General features: G+C 36.8%; 1 protein-coding gene across 4 annotated transcripts in view; it reads left to right on the plus strand.

The window, feature by feature from the left end:
* The window catches only part of ITGB8 (integrin subunit beta 8), a 106,880-nt gene extending 88,070 nt beyond the window's left edge, over nt 1-18,810 (plus strand). The window contains exons 10-14 of one of the 4 annotated variants that reach the window (XM_051963201.1): nt 1,921-2,326; nt 8,360-8,585; nt 12,107-12,210; nt 16,932-17,092; nt 17,204-18,810. In XM_051963201.1, coding sequence (XP_051819161.1) covers nt 1,921-2,326; nt 8,360-8,585; nt 12,107-12,210; nt 16,932-17,092; nt 17,204-17,326 — 1,020 coding nt within the window. In that variant the 3' untranslated portion in view covers nt 17,327-18,810. Of the gene's footprint in view, nt 1-1,920; nt 2,327-8,359; nt 8,586-11,033; nt 12,211-16,931; nt 17,093-17,203 lie in introns of those variants that run through there. The other 3 variants (XR_007947868.1, XM_051963202.1, XM_051963203.1) reach the window with 3 other exon arrangements.
* The last annotated feature ends 352 nt before the right edge of the window (nt 18,811-19,162 follow it).

A 19,162-nucleotide genomic window follows, 5' to 3' on the forward strand; every position in this document is an offset into this window, starting at 1 on the left:
GTCATCCTTATCTCCTTATTTTACATGACAAAGTGAAGAGAACACTGAACCTGGAATCCAGAACACTTGAATTCAAATCCAGCCTCAGATATTTATTGGTTGTGTGACCCTCTGAAAATAATTGAACCTCACTTTATCTCACTTTTTCCCAGTCCCTAAAAATGGGTATAAGGACACCTACCTTCTAGAGCTATTGTGAGCTATTATGAGACAGTGTTTGTAAAGCAATTAACTTACCGCTTTGCTCATAGTAGGAGCTTAATAAATGCTTATTCCTTTCCCATCCTCCATCATTTTAGCTAACTTCCAGTATCTATTTTTGCTAAGTCCTGTTGATTTATCTTCATGAGATCTCTCATGTATAGCCCATTGTTTCTTCTGCTACTGCCTCTGCACTGGTGCCCTCATTGTCTTATCCCTTGGACTATTTCAATGGTCCACCAGTTTTGCTCCCTGCCTCAGTTCTCTCCCATTCCAGTCCTTCCTCTCTTCAGCTGTCAAATTAATTGTCCTAAAGGTATCTGATTATCCTGCTTTCTCCCCCTTATTCAATACTTTCCAATGGCTTCTTATCACCTGCACGATCAAATATAAAATCTACTGTTTGGCTTTTAAAGCCCTTCATGACCTACCCTTTGCTACATTTAAATCTTCTTATATACCTCATACCTCTTCATGTATTCTTTAAGTCAGTAACATTGGCCTCCATGTCTGTCCCACCCAACAAACCATTCAGTCATTCCCATTTCCATATTGCCAGCATTTTCATCAATTATCCCCATATGCCTGGGATTTTCTCCCTCCTTGTGACTCTTTCTTAGCTTCCTTGCTTTCCTTCTTCATCTAAAATGTTCCCATCTGCAAGATACATGTCTGGATTCCTGGAATAGTAACTCCTTCCCCTGTTGATTATTTCAAATGTTTTATGGACCTATTTGGTTTGTCTTCAATGAGTCAACAAGCATTTATTAAGCATTGACTATATACCAGGTACAATAATAAGCATTCAAGATACAAAAAAGGCTAAAAAAAAAAGTGTTTGCTCTCAAGGAACTCCTAGTTTAGCAGAGACAATATATAAGTTATTAGGTACACACTATATAGATGATAAATTGATGATAATCATCATAAGAAAAGCACTAACATTAAGGAGGATTGGGAAAGGCTTTTTTATTGAAATTGGGATTTTCAATTTATACTAGAATGGATCCAAGAAATCCAGGAGATAGAGATAGGGAGAGTGAATGCCTGGAGATGCAGGGTCCATAGAAGGAATAGAAAGAAGAGTCTTATCACTGGATTGATATGTATATGGTGGGACTGGGGTAGATTGAGATAGAAGACTGTAAGAGTAGGAAGAGATGTTATTTGGGGAGTTTTAGGGATAAACTGTAGTTTATTGGATAGGAAGATAACTTAGATCTGGCATTATGAAGATCAACTAAATGTCTGAGTGGAAATTAAATGAGGAACTTAACATTAAAAGAACTTGGAACTAGATATGAAAATTGGGTATGATAGGGGAATGAGGAGTCAAGGATGACATCTACTTGACAAACCTCATGGAAGAATGGTAGAAAAATTTGAAGAATGAAGGGTTTGGGGGACAAAAAAAATGAGTTCAGGTTTCAAATGTTGAGTTTAAGCTGTACATATGTATATGTATATATAGTATGAGATATCTAATGGATAGTTTAAGAAATTTTCTTGCCCATTAGACTGTAAACTCTTTGAAGGTATGTTTTGCTTTTGTTGGCACATAGCAGGTGCATAATAAATGCTTGATGACATTGGCTTAAAAGTCAAGATCTACTTATCCGCTTTCCCTATCACATTTGGTTGGAACATCGAGATAGATATGTTTGGGGGAGGAGAGATGGCTGGAACCTGTGATGATCACTGTTCTTTGTTTTTCTCCAGGTTCTTTTTAATATCACTGTGACCATGGACAGATGTGATAGAGCTGGTGGGAGAGATTATGCCATCATCAAGCCTATTGGTTTCAACGAAAGTACCAAAGTCCACATCTATAGGAACTGTAGCTGCCAATGTGATGATGGTAGAAGCCCCAAACAGAAATGTGTAGATGAAAGTCTCTTAGAGCCTACTTGCCCCCAGTGTGATGGTGACAAGTGCCAATCTGATGAAGACAAATCTCCTCTAGACAGTTGCAAGGCACAAAAAAACCAGCCCATTTGCAGTGGTCAAGGTGTCTGCATATGTGGGAAATGTTTCTGTCACAAAACTAAACTTGGAAAAGTATATGGAAAATACTGTGAAATGGATGACTTTTCCTGCCCGTATCACCATGGAAACCTGTGTGCTGGTGAGCTTGAAATTTTAATTACACTTTCACTGTTCTATTTTGCACTGGTCTATGTGTTAACATTGCATTAAATTACCACATGTAAATTTATCATCATTGGATTTGGCCTGTCTGTCAGGGCTTAAGATGAGATACATGTCCAAAAAAATGTCAGGTACCACAAGGCATATACATCTTTGTGTTAAACCTTTTCAAAATGGGAACGCTTGTCTATTGCCTGGCCTTTTACAGGGAGAAGAAATAAGAGAGCCAATCCCAAGTAATTCTTGACATGTGTATCCTGGTTGCCAGAATCAGATGCACTAACTTCAACTCATTTGAGCACACATAAATATTACCTCTCCATGAGAGTTTAAAGATGTTCTTTCTTTCAGAATTGTTGGGAGCTATACATAAATGAACCCATTTCTCATTCTTGGAAAAATCTGGGGAAAAACAAAACCGATTCTGAGTCTCCAATAAATAACTCTTAAAGCATAGAGACTTGTAGACTGTAGCAAGAAGTACAGAAGAGAACTCAAATCCCTCCTTTATCACATAATGACTGTGGTACCCTGAACAGATCACGAAATCTCTCTGTGTCCATCAGGTACTTCTTTAGAACTTATCTACTCAATCATAAATTGGTTATAACTTGTATTGAGGAAGGGCCTCCCATCCTGAGAAGCTGATGAAATTACAGATATTTTACACACGTATTATGAGTGAGCATAATAAATAATTATATAAATTATTGTATATTATACAAATAAGTATTTATTTGCTTATTACATGACCCTGGGCAGATAACTTCTCTGGGCCTCAGTTTCTACAAGCATAAAATAGGAATAGGAATAGTTCTCACCTCATATGAGGAAAGGATCAAAGTAGTTTGGGAACCTTAAAGTGATTTATAAGTCTGACTTGCTATTATTATTATTATTTCTATATCTAAAAACATGTAAGTTATGTAAATTAAACATCTCCAGTTTAATGTCATAGTCAAGCACAAAAGCTGTGATCATGAAAATGAGTCAAGCACTTCATTTGAAGTGTTCCTCTATTTCTCTATTGTGTTCCGTAAACATAATATTTTAAAATTATAGCCAGCTAATAAATTCTTTATCTAATCATACTTACTGCCATCTAGAGGTAAGATAAAAGATCTAGGACTTAGATAAAATTCTTGATTATTGGGTGAAATAGAATAACTTGCCATTTTAAGGAAATTTCGGTTGTGATTAGCCAAATACATTTAAATTATGTGTTTTAACTTGTGATATTAACTTATTTAAATTACTTATTATGTGAGTAATATCAACAATTTCATTAGAGAAAGCCTTCATATTTGCAGAGTGGATGCAAAATGCCACAAAACTATGACACATACTCTTCCTTGTCTTGTCTAGGTTTAAAACTTTGATATATCTCATGTCAAGGACAAACACAGTATGCTACAGTGGATCAGGAACCAGAATAGTGAATTTGAATCTAGATTTGAGGACTAAGTAGAAGTGGGACTTTGAGGCCTGTGGGTCTCAGTTCCCTCATCTGTAAAATAAAGGTGTTTCACTATATGATTTCAGAGAGTCACACAGAGAGTTTCATTTTGGAAGGAATTTCAATAGCCTCATCTAGTCCAACTCAAAGAGGAAAAAAAGACTTCCCTTAACATCCCCCAACAGTGATCATCTGGCTTCTCTGTTTCTTCCCATTTCAGTAATCCAAGGAGTTTTAAACACTTTTATGTTATGATCTCTAACATAAGCCTTTGGATACCTTATTGGAGTGCTAGAAATAAAATATATAAGAATTACAAATGAAACTAATTGTATTGAAATTACTATTAAAGTACTTGAATAAAAGCAAGTTCATAGACCATGATTTAATAACTTTTGCCATACTCTATGAATCTTTAAACTTTTATAGATATTGATTTGGAGAGTATATTTTGTCTTCATTTTTTTTATTAAAGACATTTTGTATTCAGGATATTTACCTTGCCATGCTTTATTTTAATAGGGAGAATAAGAATGCTTCAGAAAGGAAAGAAGTCCTAGCCACCCTTTTGTCCTATTTTTGATCTAGCTGGGGATTTTCCATTATGTATCTCATTTTGGACTGTAAGGAATAGTTCAGAGAGAGAGTGTTACTGAAGATTACCACCATGTCTCTCAACACTTAGATGACCATCAGGACCCTAATTATCCATTTTGATTTCTTGAGTGAATATAAAGTTGTCCTCAAGTCAAGTCAAGTCAACTTTTTAAAGAAAATTCATTTGAAAATGACGAGGAAAATAACTATAAGACACAGGAATCCTAGTAAGAAAGGAAGAAGGGAAAAGAATTAGAATGGGGAGAAAAACACTTAAACATAGTCAGTGGAGGAGTAAGTTTATCATTTTGTAATTTTATTTTAAACACTTTTTTTTCCATTCTGAGGCTTTTCCATACCATAGAGGTAACTATTTCCATAAAACTATTCAAATAAAGCACAAGATTTTAAAAACTTTACCAAGATGGAAGGGCTTCAAGTATAGTCCTTACAATAGATTGAGTTTGTTTTCAGAGGACCAAGTTAGCTAAGGATGAAAGGACATGTTACTATAGGTTTGACTATTGCTAATAACAGATAATTTATCCTGGAGTCTCCTTTTACTTCTCCAGTAATGGATGCCAACTTGTAAGAAAGGAATAGAGAGAATTTAAGAATCAGAGCGTATTTAGACTGTTTATTCACTTTAAGTTGATTATTTGTGTGAGAGATTTTTATCCAGTGACCAACACAAAGGGACTTATGGATGAGGAGCTGAATCATGTCAATCTAAACATTATTATTATGAACAAAAGTAGTCTTATATCATTATAAATAAATTAATGGATGGCTTATAGTTCCTCCTTGCAGAGGCAAAAATAGCATTTACTAAATAGGCTTTATCATATTCCTAAAGGCAACAAGAAGCATTACTTCATAGGGTATTTAACCAACATATATTGCAATATTAATGGTAAATATTTGCAGAAAGCCCAATCCAAAAGTAATTGTAACTTATATATTAACACCATTTGCTGTTGATCAAGTAGTAGAGAAATTCTACAAAAAACAATTTTAAGACCCTACAAATTAAGTCAACGTACTCTGATACTTGCTCATTTCAAAGCTAAAGTAAGAAAAGAAGTGGAAAAATATATATATATATAACATAACAGATGGCTCAAGAAGAATGCCTATAAATCTCTTGCCTTGTCTTTATATCACAAGTACTCTCTTCAAGAAGACAGTTGGTTGGACCAAGCCATAGCATATACCTTCTAACACTATATATTAAGTAGACCATAGTTTAATAAACAGGAAAAGATTTGTTATTGGTATGCCCTGAATGAGCTGTCTGTGACCAATAAGACCATCAATTTGTCAAGACTAAGATTATCATTAGTAAAAAGTAAGAAAAACATGTGACTTACATTTGAAACACCTTAATCACATACTATTTAAACAAATGATTGACAATAAAACATGGGAGAAAGACAACAGAAGTGATATCTACACTGATTATAATAATTTCAACCAGAAGTTTAACCAATATAAATTAATTGCCACAACAAGGGAATTTTAAAAAGTCTTGAAAGAGCCTTGCTTAGCAACATCTAATTTACTTGCCAAATGGAAAGATGAGTACTGAAGGCAATACGTGGTTAGGACACAGACTTGTTTGTAAAATCTCCTGAATGTTAGACAATTGCTTATAACGCAGAGAGAAACAATGGAAGTCAAAACTCATTTGTTTGTTGTTGCTGTTTGTTTGGTAAGATATACAAGTAAACAAAGTCATCCCAAGGACATATAAAGATAAAAAGGAAAGTAATACTATGAGAAAGAAAAATGGAAAATATTTGTAAGATTCATGACAAATAAAACCTTTTCTCCATCAAGTATAGTGGATCCATCATATTTGGATCATATTATTTGAGAAGTACGAGATGATAGAATACTAATTATGTCAAGCCTCAGAAAGCTGCAGAACTTTTGAGAATAGATCTATAATCACTCAAACGAATTTGGCCTGATCATCCAAGCAGGAAAGAAAAAAAAAATCAAACTGATTAAAGAATGACTATTTCCAGATTACAACATGGATTTGAGTGGGCAACCTACAGGACATGTCTATCATCCCATATGTTTTATGTAGATTATGTTGGGTCCAGAATTGAACAAGAGAAGAGCCAGCCAGATTGCCTTCAGCCAATTGCAGAGTTGTTATTTTTTAAATATCCCCAAGCTTTGCGTGCAAGGAAAAAAAAATTTCAAGAGTCTTCAAATAATTAAAGGTGATAGTCACTCCTAAGAGAAATAGAACAGTATATGGAGAATGTAAAGTGCAATATACACCCAATAAGGAGCTCTGAAAATGAAAGGAAAGGATTGATAATGTTATTTATCTGAATGATTGGGCAAGGTCAACTAGTCACATAGTGGTAGAGCACTATACATGGAATCAGAAAAATTTGAGTTTGAATTTCACCTCCAAGGTCCAAGATGTGACCTTGAGAAAGACACAACCTTGATTTGACTCAGTTTCCTTACCTGCAAAATGGAGATAAAATAACCACCCTTCTCCCTCAGCTTGTTGTGAGGAGCAGACAGATATATTTGTAAGATGCTTTGCACAGTGTCTTCTATATATGTCACATTGGTGCCATTTAAGTGTTAGCTAATATTATTATTTATTATCACTGTCATCATTATCTTTATCATATGGCAAGAATGAAGGATGACAAGTGGATGGCTAGAATGCCCCACTGGGTTAGCAAGCAGTCCAGTAGCATGCTAGATGGACTTTTATATGGTAAACTTATAAGAAGACAAAGATGGCAGCTGCACAAAATCAGGAAACAACTCTTAATCGCAAATCACATTATTGGAAGGAACCTCAAAATCAATGGGATCACAGATTCCTTTGGGCATTTGAGTATTTTTGCTAACTACTTGATCATTACAATTGTTTCTATAAAATTGTATAACTATTGTAAGCACCTTCAAAATTTGAACTCTAGGACACTGCTTCAGTGGTCCCACTCTAAGTCTGATTTCAACCACTACTTTTTTTTTCTTCAGCCTCAAATATCAATGTCCTGTCTTCCACATACAAATGAGGTACAGTAACTTGACCACTGCCAGGAGGGCATATATTTAAAGTTGTTTTATTTTGTTTTAAAGTTGCTGACCATCTCCTCTCTCAGAGAGTCTTTTCTGTGACCATTGTTTCACATTTACAAGCAAGTAGCCCAGATTAAGACTTTAAACTCTGGAAATGACACAGACTCAGACAAAAAAGCATATATCAGTTGGGAGTGGGTGGGTATGAACATTGCCCTATTGGCTTTTGGCTGTAACAAATGGACTTAGTCTAATAATAAGCTATTATTCTCTCTGAGTTAACTTTGTTTCCCAGCAGGGCTTAACCAATAACCAGAGAACTTGCAGAATCTATCCCCAGATGCCAACAAAGTCTGACTCATGGACTCATGGACCTGTCTTCTCAGTTCCTGGCAAACATTACATATAACACTATACACCGTGGAGACCTTTAACTGAATGTCCTGACTTTTCAGGTTATAATTTGGATAATTAACATGAGTTCAGGATCTTGTTGGTAAACTTGTGTTTTGTTTTCTTTTTTAATTTCGAAAGTAGGGTGCAGTGCCAACCAAGTAGTCTAGGAGATCTCATTCTGAGCTGAGACAGAGTCTAAATGACTCCAACAGACCCAGAAAGAAACAGCCTCGATGCCAACCTAACGGAGAGTTGACTTCACGCTTGTCAACACAATACATTAAATAGGATGAGATTACTCCTGGTCGAATGGCCTTGGAAACAGACACTCTCTAGACCTAGCAAATATTGATGCTAGGCCAATAGTAAAGAAGGCCGGCTTCATTCATCTTCCTGTCATTGGGTTTCCATGGAGTATACAAAGGGAATAAATGTCTTGGAACTATTCCCAAAGCCAAAGAGAACAGAACTTATGTCCTATTTTTTTTTTCCTCACAGGGCATGGGGAATGTGAAGGAGGTCGATGCAAGTGCTTCCACGGTTGGGAAGGAGACCGTTGCCAATGTCCATCCTCCTCTGCCCAACATTGTGTCAATTCCAAGGGCCAGGTGTGCAGTGGGAGAGGGGCTTGTGTGTGTGGGAAGTGCGAATGCACCGATCCTCGGATTGTTGGCCGTTTCTGTGAATATTGCCCCACCTGTGATACAGCCTGTGATGAAAACCGGTAGGTTCCAAAATCACCATACTACTCCTTATGTCCAACTTGACTCTTTTCTCTCTCATGCCTTGTACCATTTGAAGGCATCCAAATTCTGTCTATTTTATAGAGCTTCTTTAACAACGAGTCCCTTAAAATATCAGGACAAAATAATCTCCTTGAGTGAAGAGAATATTGTATTTTGGCTTTCATTATCTTGAGTACTTGGCCCATAAATAACCATTACTATCTTTGTTGATATGAATCAAATGAGAAGTCAACTCAACTGTGACTCAATAAATCATATATTAAAAGCTGTTCTCCCAATCTAAAAATCATGAATACCCTCATCAATAACTTCTTAGATTTGTTGTGATGATGAGAGTGGCTATGTAGAACATATTAGCAATAAAATTAACCTCTAAGTACAAATTAATACTCTTAGTTAGCATTTATATTATACTACTAGGTTTGCAAAGGCCTTCACAATTATTTTCTCATTTAATGCTCACAACCATCCGGGAAGTAGATGCTATTATTATTCCTATTTTACAAATGAAGAAACTGAGGTAGCTTTTTTTTAGTGGTACAGAACAGGAAGTTGAGTGGATGCCCATCAGACAGAGAATGGCTGAATAAGTAATGATATATGAATGTTATGGAATATTATTGTTCTATAAGAAACAATCAGCAGGTTGATTTCAGAAAAGCCTGGAGAGACTTACATGAACTCATACTGAGTGAAGTGAGTAGAACCAAGTGAGCATTGTACACAACAACAACAACATATGATGATCAATTCTGTTGAATGTGCCCCTCTTCAGCAGTGAGGTGATTTAGGCCAATTCCAATAGACTTGTGATGGAGAGAGCCATCTGCACCCAGAGAGAGGACAATGGGAATTGAGTGTAGATAGCAACATAGTATTTTTACCTTTTTGTTGCTTTTGCTTGCTTTTTTTTTTCTTTCTCAATTTTTTTTAACTTTTTGATCTGATTTTTCTTGATAATTGTGGAATTATGGATAGAAGAATTACATATGTTTAACATATATTAGATTATTTGCTACCTAAGGGAGGGGGTGGGAGAAGGAGGAAGAAAAATTTGGAATACAAGGTTTTGCAAGGGTGAATATTGAAAACTATGCATATATTTTGAAAAAAAAACTAAATAAATAAAAATAAAAATAAACTGAGGCAGACAAAAATTAGGTGCCCAAATTCATGCTGTTAGCAAATATTTGAGCTTGGATTTGAACTCTGTTCCTCCTGACTCCAGGTCAGTGCTTTACCCATTGCTCTTGAGATGAATAAGATTTCTAGATCAACTAGTTCAAAACCCTTATTTTACAGATGAGGAAACTGAAGTATAAGAAGTTGAAGTGGTTTGACCAAAGTCATTCAGGAAACTTCAAAGGAATTTGAATATAAGTCCCAAGACAATGCTTCTACTGTGTCATGAAGTTGGCCATTGCCAGAAGTGAGGACCAAGAAGTAATGGTTTAGTGCCAGCTTGAGGACAGGACACATGACACAGTCCCATAAATAGAACTGTTAATTTTCATAGACTAATAGAGCTGGTCAAACCACCTCTTATAGATGAGTATTCGGAGACAAAAAGCTTCAGAGATCTCCAGCTAGCAAATAGCTCAGGAAAGAGGAGAATCCAAATCTTGCTGATACCGAATCCCATGGCTCGGCCCTGAAGAACATGATCTTTGACTAAAAACCTCAATGAGATGAAGACACAAACAATTAAAGAGCCTTGCCGAATTGGCTTAGGATTCTGGGTTTTTTCAAATGCCTGGGATAGGATTTGTTTTGGAGAGCCTGAGGCCCACAGCAGCTCAGAATATGTTTCCTTGGCTTGAATTTTGAGAGTTGTTACAGTCACAACAGCGACACCTTGTAGTCAATGTGATGATGGCCTTCCTTGGTGAGGCTGTTTTGCTTATTGTCCATGGATGGGTCTGGCCCACTTGTTTGGCCATGATCCTCTTGGAAGAGCATTAAGAGGAAGTGAGATAGAATGCTGAATAGAGTGCTAGGCTTGGCACTGGAAGACCTGAGTTCAAATACAGGCTAGTCATTCAACCCTTGTTTGACTCCATTTCCTCATCTGCAAAGTGGAAATAGTAATAGTATCTTCCTTTACAGAGTTATAAAGATATAAAGATTTACAGAGTTATAAAGATTAAATGCACAGTATTGGCACATAGTAGGTACTTAATAAATGCTTGTTTGGAAATATCAAAGTCATGATGAAGTATGACTCTTTAGAATATAAAAATAATGGCTAAGAGCTTTAATAATTTATTTAATAAATAAATGATCTATTTAATAAATAAATAAATGATTTGTTTAATAAGTAAATAAATGAAATGATTTATTTAACAAATAAATAAGTGAAATAATTTATTTAATAAATAAATAAATGAAATGAACTATTTAATAATTTAATAATTCTCTTTTTCTAGCCATACTCACCTGAATATCTACAGCCATGCCAGTCTTAACCACATCCATCTCCTCTGATCTCAGAAATCAAACAGGATTGGTGGAAACTGAGAAGCATTTACTCAGATCACCTGAAGAAGTCTGGGCACTATAGGTTTTTCCTCAGGGAAGAAAGAAAAGAGCTCTGACTTTGAAAACAAAAGGCCGCAATTCAAATCCCAGTCCCACTTACTACCCCTGTGATTTTGGGCCCTTTCTTTTTTTAAGATAAGATCCCTTCCTTCTTTAGACCTCATAGACCATGATCCTTCTCTATCAGAGGCAAAGATTAGATCACTCATCCTCAAGGGTCTCCTCTGCTAGGAATCTGGTTTTTTTTGATATTTATTTGATGGTCGGCCCTGTTTTCAGAATACTTTTATTTCAATTTCTCCCATAGAAATTCACTTGACCTGCACATCCTTTTGAGGGATTGGTCTCAATCAAATCAAACTGGAAATTCAGTTTAACCTACCAGCCTTTCATTAATACTTACTAAGTGCCAAACATTGTGCTAATACAAAAAAAAAAAAAAAGAAAAAAAGAAAGAAAAGAGAAAGAAAAAAAGAAGAAAAGGAAAAAAATGTGAAATCTACACAGAAGAGTTAGGGCATGATAATAAGGAGGAGGGAGGGAACACTGAGGACCCACAGTCTTCTTGAAGGACTCAGAAACTGAGTGAGATCTTTAAAGTAAGGTAAAATAATAATGTGTCAATACCTATTTCTAGTGTTTTAGGGGTGATAGGGTCTATTTTGTGCCTGTTTTTCTTCTCAATGAGTAATCATGTGGCAAAGCATGGTCTTCCACAATGACTCTTTTGTTTTTATATCCTCATATAAGTCAGGTCATTTAGGTCACTTAGATGTAAAACGGTGCCCTGACTATACATGTTTTCCTGATTACAAATAATTTTTTTTTGCTTTATTTCAGGCATCAGGAAGCCATGATACCAAAGTTACGCTCTCTTGATGACCTCATCTCTTAAGAAAAACCCAGCAGTGGAATTTTTTCTAAATGTGTAAACATTGCTACTTTTGTTCTTGCTTCGCAGGAATTGTGTCCAATGCTACCATCCTCACAATTTATCTCAAGCTATACTTGATCAATGCAGAGGCTCGTGTCCTCCAAGAGCCCATTATATTGGCCAAATAGAAGGTAAATGACCACCTTATTCTATCCTAACTGGTTCACGGGGCTGGCGAGGACCTTTTAATCTACCAGACAAGGCCATACGCCTAAGCCAACATCGACCACATGCATTTATTTATTCATCACTGTGTTAAATGGAGAGGTGATAAATGCACAAAAAAGAGCATCCCAGAAAGTGCCTTATTTTAAATGTCTTCCAGAAGACCCTTTTGGCCATTAGCAAAGATTTGGGCTGGGCCAGAATGGAGTGTTTTGGTTGCCATCCCAACTCTTCATGTGGATTGCCACATTGGAAGATGAGACAACAAGCATATAATGAATATCCATTATATACAGTGCTATATGCTTACCTGCCCTGCTGGAACACTAGCTTCTGGAGATCAAGGACTTTCTGTCTTGGGATCCTGGGCCAGACACTTAATAAGTGTCTGTCCATTGATCAATCCAATTTCCCTGGGATGTGGCTAAATAAATTGTCCGATATTTCATTGAGGCCATGGAATGTGTCTCTAGAACTGGAAGGAATCTCAAAGGTGTCAAGGCCAACCCCCCTTTTCTTTTCCAAAGGAGAAAATAGCTCATCAGAGAAGTGAGATTGCTTTCCAAGGTCATGCAAGTAGTAAATAGAAGAGCCAAAATTTCAACTCACAACTTCCAGTAGTCTTCTCAATGCATCATTTTTCTTAAAAAGTCCTTTTGGCTGTGAATTAACAATAGCCAATGAACTAATAGGCTTGTCTAAAAAAGAATGTGCAGATCCAGGCAAGAAAATATAAGGCCTCTGCTCAGAGCTGACTCATCTTAGGTTTTACTGATTCATAAAGGCAAGAAAACCTTGACTTTCTCTCACCTTCAGTTACTCAGTTATACACATGTACACATATGTATGCATGCACATACACAGACACACACGAGCTAGAATACTGGCCTAGACATTAGTAAAACCTGAATTTGCTTTCTGTTTCTGACACCCAAGTGACCCTGTACACTTATTTCTTCACTTTTAAAATGGGGGTGAAAAATGAACATGAAAATAGTTGCTGTGTAATATATTTAGGTTTGTAAGGCTCTTTACACCATTTATTAAACTTTCTCTTAAAAACTAATGAGAAATAAGTATTATTAATTCCATTTTACAGATGGGCAAGCCAAGGTAGAGAGAGATTGAGTGATTTGCTAAGAGTTAATTGGTGTGTCTTCCAGAGTTACAAGCTCAGCACCCTATCCATTATGTCAGGCTGGCTCTCTATAGGCCTGCATTAGGTTCTTGTGAGGTTGTTTACAAAGGGCTTCTCCTGCCTTTGAGCACTAAGTAAACACCATTCATGGTGTTACGGCACTGTTGGCCCTCTACTCCGAGACTTAGCTCAGCACATCCTCTCCCCCCAAGCCTTAGCCTGCTCCTGAGCTTCCCCCAATGTGCACTTGGCTCCAGGATGAGCTCCATCTGCCTCCAGCTGGACCTTCTATCCTTCAGAATGCAGAGATCAGAGTTCATGGTCATTACCAAGCCATTTATTACACCAAGTAAACAAATAGTCCTGGCTCATGTGACCACAGAAAGCTTCTTCCTGACAAGCCATGGGCAAAAGCTGCTGCTTGACACCCCACCCCAAGAAGGAAGCCAGAGCCACATGAATAACCTTCTTAATAACAACCAAAAGGTCTTCTGTTCAAGTTATGAAAATGCCCTCTACCCCTAATGCAGTCTTGCTCTCTGCTCATTACCCAGGGGCCCAGGACTCTTTGCTCTGGGATATACTATAATTTCCCCTCCAATCTCCTTTAATTAAGTAGATTTCCTTGTCTTGTGGTTACATACCACACAGGACTCCAATCCAGGAACAGGGACCAAATAAAATCGGTAAAGGAACTGGGTTACCAACCATGACAACTTCTAATAACCAATTAATCAATATTCATTTCAAGGGGAAAAAAATCCAAGTCTCTACCTTCAAGGAGGTTACAGTCTATTGGCAAACATAGCATGTCTTCATTTAGCAAGCACTTATTAAGTGACTACTTTGACCCAGGTCCAATGTCCAAGGAGCTTACATACTACAGAGAGACACCATTCAAGTTCATGTTGATTTAGTGAGCATTTTAAAGCACCTCCTTCCTGTATGGAAAAATCCATGGCTTGGGATATAGAAAGACATGTTTGAAATCCCATCTTTGAAATCCATTATCTGTGGAATATGGGCAAGTAACTCATCTTAATCCCCAGTTTTCTTGTTTGTATAACAAAGATCGTACCTAATTCCCAAGGTTGTTGGGGGTATTAAATGAGCTAATTGGTATAAAGTGCTTTGCAAACGTGAAATCTCACTTATTGGATGTCTGTTATAATTGCAAGGTAATAGACTGAAGGGATGTATGCCCAAAGAAAGCTCAGAGACTAAAGCTAATTGTCACTTAGGGTATAATCAAGCATCACATGCAAACTTTGGCACACTCCTTCCTATCAGCCATTAACCTACTCTTAAAAGGGATCTGCAAAGGCACTGGGCTGCAACCAATCAGGGCCCGGTGAAAAGGCAAGCTTTCCCTTACTGCTGAATTGTGATTTGTTTATTTTTTAAGATTTTTATTTATTTCATTAAATATTTCTCAATTAGATGTAAACAGTTTTTGGCATATTTTTAATTTCCAATTTTGATCTCCACATCTTCTTCCTCCTACTTGCCTTTCCTCCCCTCCTTAAGAAGTCAGTTTAATATTAATTATACATGTGAAGTCATATAAAGTATTTTCATACTTGCCATGTTGCAAAAGAAAATACAAATCCAATCTCTCCCAAAACAAAACACAAGAAAAATAAAATTTAAAAAGTCTGCTTCAATCTGCATTCAGAGTCCAACAATTATCTCTTTGAAGATACAGAGTATTTTTCATCATGGGTCCTCTTTGGAATTATTTTGGATCTTTGTGTTATTCAGAATAGCTGAGTCTTTCAATTGATCATCATAAGTAATCCCACATAATTTGGGATCGGTCTTGTTTTTACTGGGTTCTGATTCATTTCAAAGAATTCAGGGAAATTACACATAATTCAAGATCCTAAACTATCTATGTTTGGTTTGACCCCATCTTGTGCTGGGTAGGATCATTCCACTTTCTTGAGTCTCTCAAGGGGAAAGGGGGAAAATCACAGAATCATAGATCCATTGGAAGAGATCTCAGGAAACAATGAGTGCCATCTCTATATGAAAGGATTCCCCCTCTATAGTATACACAGCAAAGAGTGGTCTGGTTTTTGCTTGAAGTCTATTTAGTAAGTAAACCTCAGCCCAGGATCCCCAGAAAGTCAAGAATTCACGCAAGGATAGGCAAGATAAGCAGTTAACTCAGGATACCCTGGGGGATTCCACACTACCTCTGGGTTCTCAGAGTATTATGAAACCATCTCCTCAGAATATCTGGGTGATGGCCCTGGCTCGGGAGCCTCACGAAACCTGCCAAACAAGATAGGCCAAATGTTTGGTCCTAAATGGGAGGCTCGGCGCGGCTAGCTTCTTGACACAGCAAACTCCTTTCCAGTTAGTATTCATTTGCTCTTGAAAGGATAGATTGTGAATGTTTAAAAAAATAACAAAAATTTATTTCTTGCCAAAGAAAAAGTGAAAGACAAAGAACAAAGAGAACTGGGTTTGGCAGGCAGGACCTAATGAGATCCTCCCAGTTACTGGAGAAGCCAACACTAATGAAGACCGACACAGTGATTTCAAGGGAGATTTTTAGAGAAATCTCTTCTAATAGTGCTGATTTGGCTTCTTCGGATATTAACTTTATTTCATATTACTGGAACAGAACAAATAGAGAGAATACGCAGCAAGAGAAACCAGTCGGAATTTTTAATCCCAGAATTGTCAAAATTGTATTTACATAATTTTGTACTCACCAGAACATCAACAACCGTCACCAATGCTGTCATTTGGTCATAATTAAAATCAATTTTCATTGAAAGCCTCAGGCATGTGCAGCTCATTCTGTAAAAGAGAAATGTTGAAAAGATATGATCTTCATGACTGTGGAGAGCCTTCTCTAACAGATGACTTTTATTAAAATTTCCATGGATCTGTGACTTCCTCCACATGGATGTTCCTTCCAATAAGACAGATAGCGCTCCATCTATGTCTTCCCATCTGTGGAGCCTTGTCCCTGTCAAATTCCTTGTAAACTCTGCCCAGTCAATGTGGCTGGGACCCTCCCCTCAGTCTCTTGGAAGTACATGGATAACCGTAGTATTACATGATCTGTCCCTTAGTTATCAATTGTTCTCACTGTTCTTGACTCATGTTTTCTCCTGAATTTAGGGTAATGGTTGTAAAGGACAGAGTCTCTAGGTCTCAGAGCTAGATATAGAAGACATTTAGCCCCATCTACTCATTTTACAAATAAAATGAAGGCTCAGAAAGCTTAAGGGAAACTTATCTAGTATTGCTCACCTATTAAGTATAATCACTTGAGGCAGCTAGCTTCCTTTTGTTGTGTTTTGGCCTTAGTATTCACTGATACTTGGGTTTGTAGAGTAGTTAAAACATAGTAGGTGTTTTAAATGATTGCTTGTCTGAATTGAACCTGCATGTATGTATGAGTGAGGTGGGTGTGGGACAGCTAAACTTGCTTTATTAACATTCAAGTGTACAAGCAAAAAAAAAAAAAATGACCTTGATGTCTTCATGGCCCTCAAGCTTCATGCCTTCCTATCTGTTTGCCCCTTGCAGAATGTTTCTCTAGCCCAAGCCACTTTCGGATATTTTTCATCATCTTCATCATCACATTCCTTATTGGCTTATTGAAGGTTCTCATCATCAGACAGATCATCCTCCAAAGGACCAGAAATAAAGTGAAATCTGCCACTTACAGAGTGTCCACATCAAAGAAGGTAATTAGCTTTGGAAAAGACATTGGGGTGATGGGACGTGGGGATGTACATTGAGTTTCTGCAGAGAAAATCCCGGTCTTTCATTGTTATCCCTATGGTTTCTTCCCGAAGGATAAGATGTTTCTGCCTGCAGTTTGCACGCACACGGTCACATATCGCCGTGATAAACCCGACGAGATAAACATCGACATCAGTAAATTGCACCCTCATGAAACTTTTAAGTGCAACTTCTAAAGGAATGGGGGCTCCATTAGAAACCTTCTCCATGACCACCTCCTAAAAAGAAGTCTTCACATTGAAAAGTCACAGGAGATGCCCAAACGTTCTTCAGTCACACCGTTAGCGGCAGAAAGTTCTGCTAGAGACTGCTGTGCTTCCATATTGTGACGTGGCCGTTGGATGTGATAGCTGCTGATTTTTTTTGAAAGAGAAATGTGGCTTACTACTGTTCGAGACTAGTGTTGTCGTAGCACTTTAATGTAATATATAACTTATTTAGTTACAGCATAGAATGTAGATCTGAACAGCACTGATCTCACTTTACAGGTAGCTAACCTCCATCCCTTTTCCCTGCTGGAAAGGACAGTGTTGTGAGATGACTCTGGCGTCACTGTATACTACAAGGGTACACAGTCCTTTCTCGGGTTATATTCATTCATCACCAAATTTCCAAATGAAAATTTTCATTTTAATTCAATTTACCAGGTGTTTACACTTTTTTATACATATTTGAACTTCGAATAGAATGTAAACTCCTTGAGGGCCAGCACTACTTTAAGTTTTTTGTTTTTTTTTTTTTTTTTTTCTGGATCCCAATGCCACAGCCCGGCATTTGGTAAGAATGCTTGTGAGTTGGACCGAATTGAAGTGAACAGTGGAAACATCCAGATTGAAATGTTTACTCTATATCTTGATATTTGGGTGATAGGTGATGGTAGATAATTGGTGGTAGGTCAGTGTAACCTTCATCTCATAGTAAGTGATTTTGCTTTCTAAACTCTAGGATGGGTGTTGTTGCTGTGTTATTGTTTACTGTTGCTTGTTTGTTTATCTAAATGTCTTTTGTTTGGGGGGGTTGTTGTTGTTGTTTTTAACAAACTCTAATTCCAGAGGTTTCTCCTCGTTTTTTTTTTTTGATCTTTTCATCTTGATGCATGTCACAAATTACTGGATCAAGGACGTGCTTAGCTACTGCCACTGGGAAAACCAAGGATATTGAGTGTCAATTTCATAGTCTTTTTCTTGTTGGGAATAACTAAATGGTAGATTAAAAGACCCAGGATAGAAGTTGCTGTTTACTATGGGATGCCATCCCTTCATTTCCCATTGCTTTGGGGTATGGGATTTTCTTCCCTAATCAATTAGACTTTCCTTTGCCCTGCAGGTGAAATTGAACCTCAACAGTTTACCTGAAAATTCTTCTTCAGGCAAAGTAGCCAGTGACTGCATCTTTTAAAAAATTTACTTAAGAAAACCATATGTCAACTTTTGCCATATAAACTGGATTTTAATATTTTTCCCATCAGTGTGCTAAACTACCCAGAGAACTGATACGTTCCCTGTTGTTGAAATAGGATCTGAGCTTCCGTTTCTTAAGAGAGATTCTTTAAAAAGCCCATACGATATTAGAGATTCTGTAGTTGGACTTTCTCTTCCTCTTCTATATTTTGCTGTTAGAAATTGGAAGAACCAAAGAGATTATATGATTTAAATCATAAGTCTTCTCATTCTCATTCTTTTACTCTCTCTCTTTGGTACAATAAGCTACCTCCTAAATCTTTTAAATTAATATTAAAATATAATAGGTTTTTTTTTTAAATTTCCTTATCAGAGGTAGTATATATGTATATATGTGTGTATATGCATATATTCATATACATACAATTACATATAGTAACATGTATAATATATACATATATATAATGCATAAAATAAAGGGGAGAAGGGAAACATGTGCCCCCCAAAAAACTTGTAATATATGAGAAACTCTTGGATAATCACAGACTTTGAAAATTGGAAAAAAAAAAAAACCTCATCATCTTTCAAGTCACAATCCTTAACAAAAGGAAT

Source organism: Antechinus flavipes, chromosome 5, assembly GCF_016432865.1.
Source record: "Antechinus flavipes isolate AdamAnt ecotype Samford, QLD, Australia chromosome 5, AdamAnt_v2, whole genome shotgun sequence".
Taxonomy (NCBI): domain Eukaryota; kingdom Metazoa; phylum Chordata; class Mammalia; order Dasyuromorphia; family Dasyuridae; genus Antechinus; species Antechinus flavipes.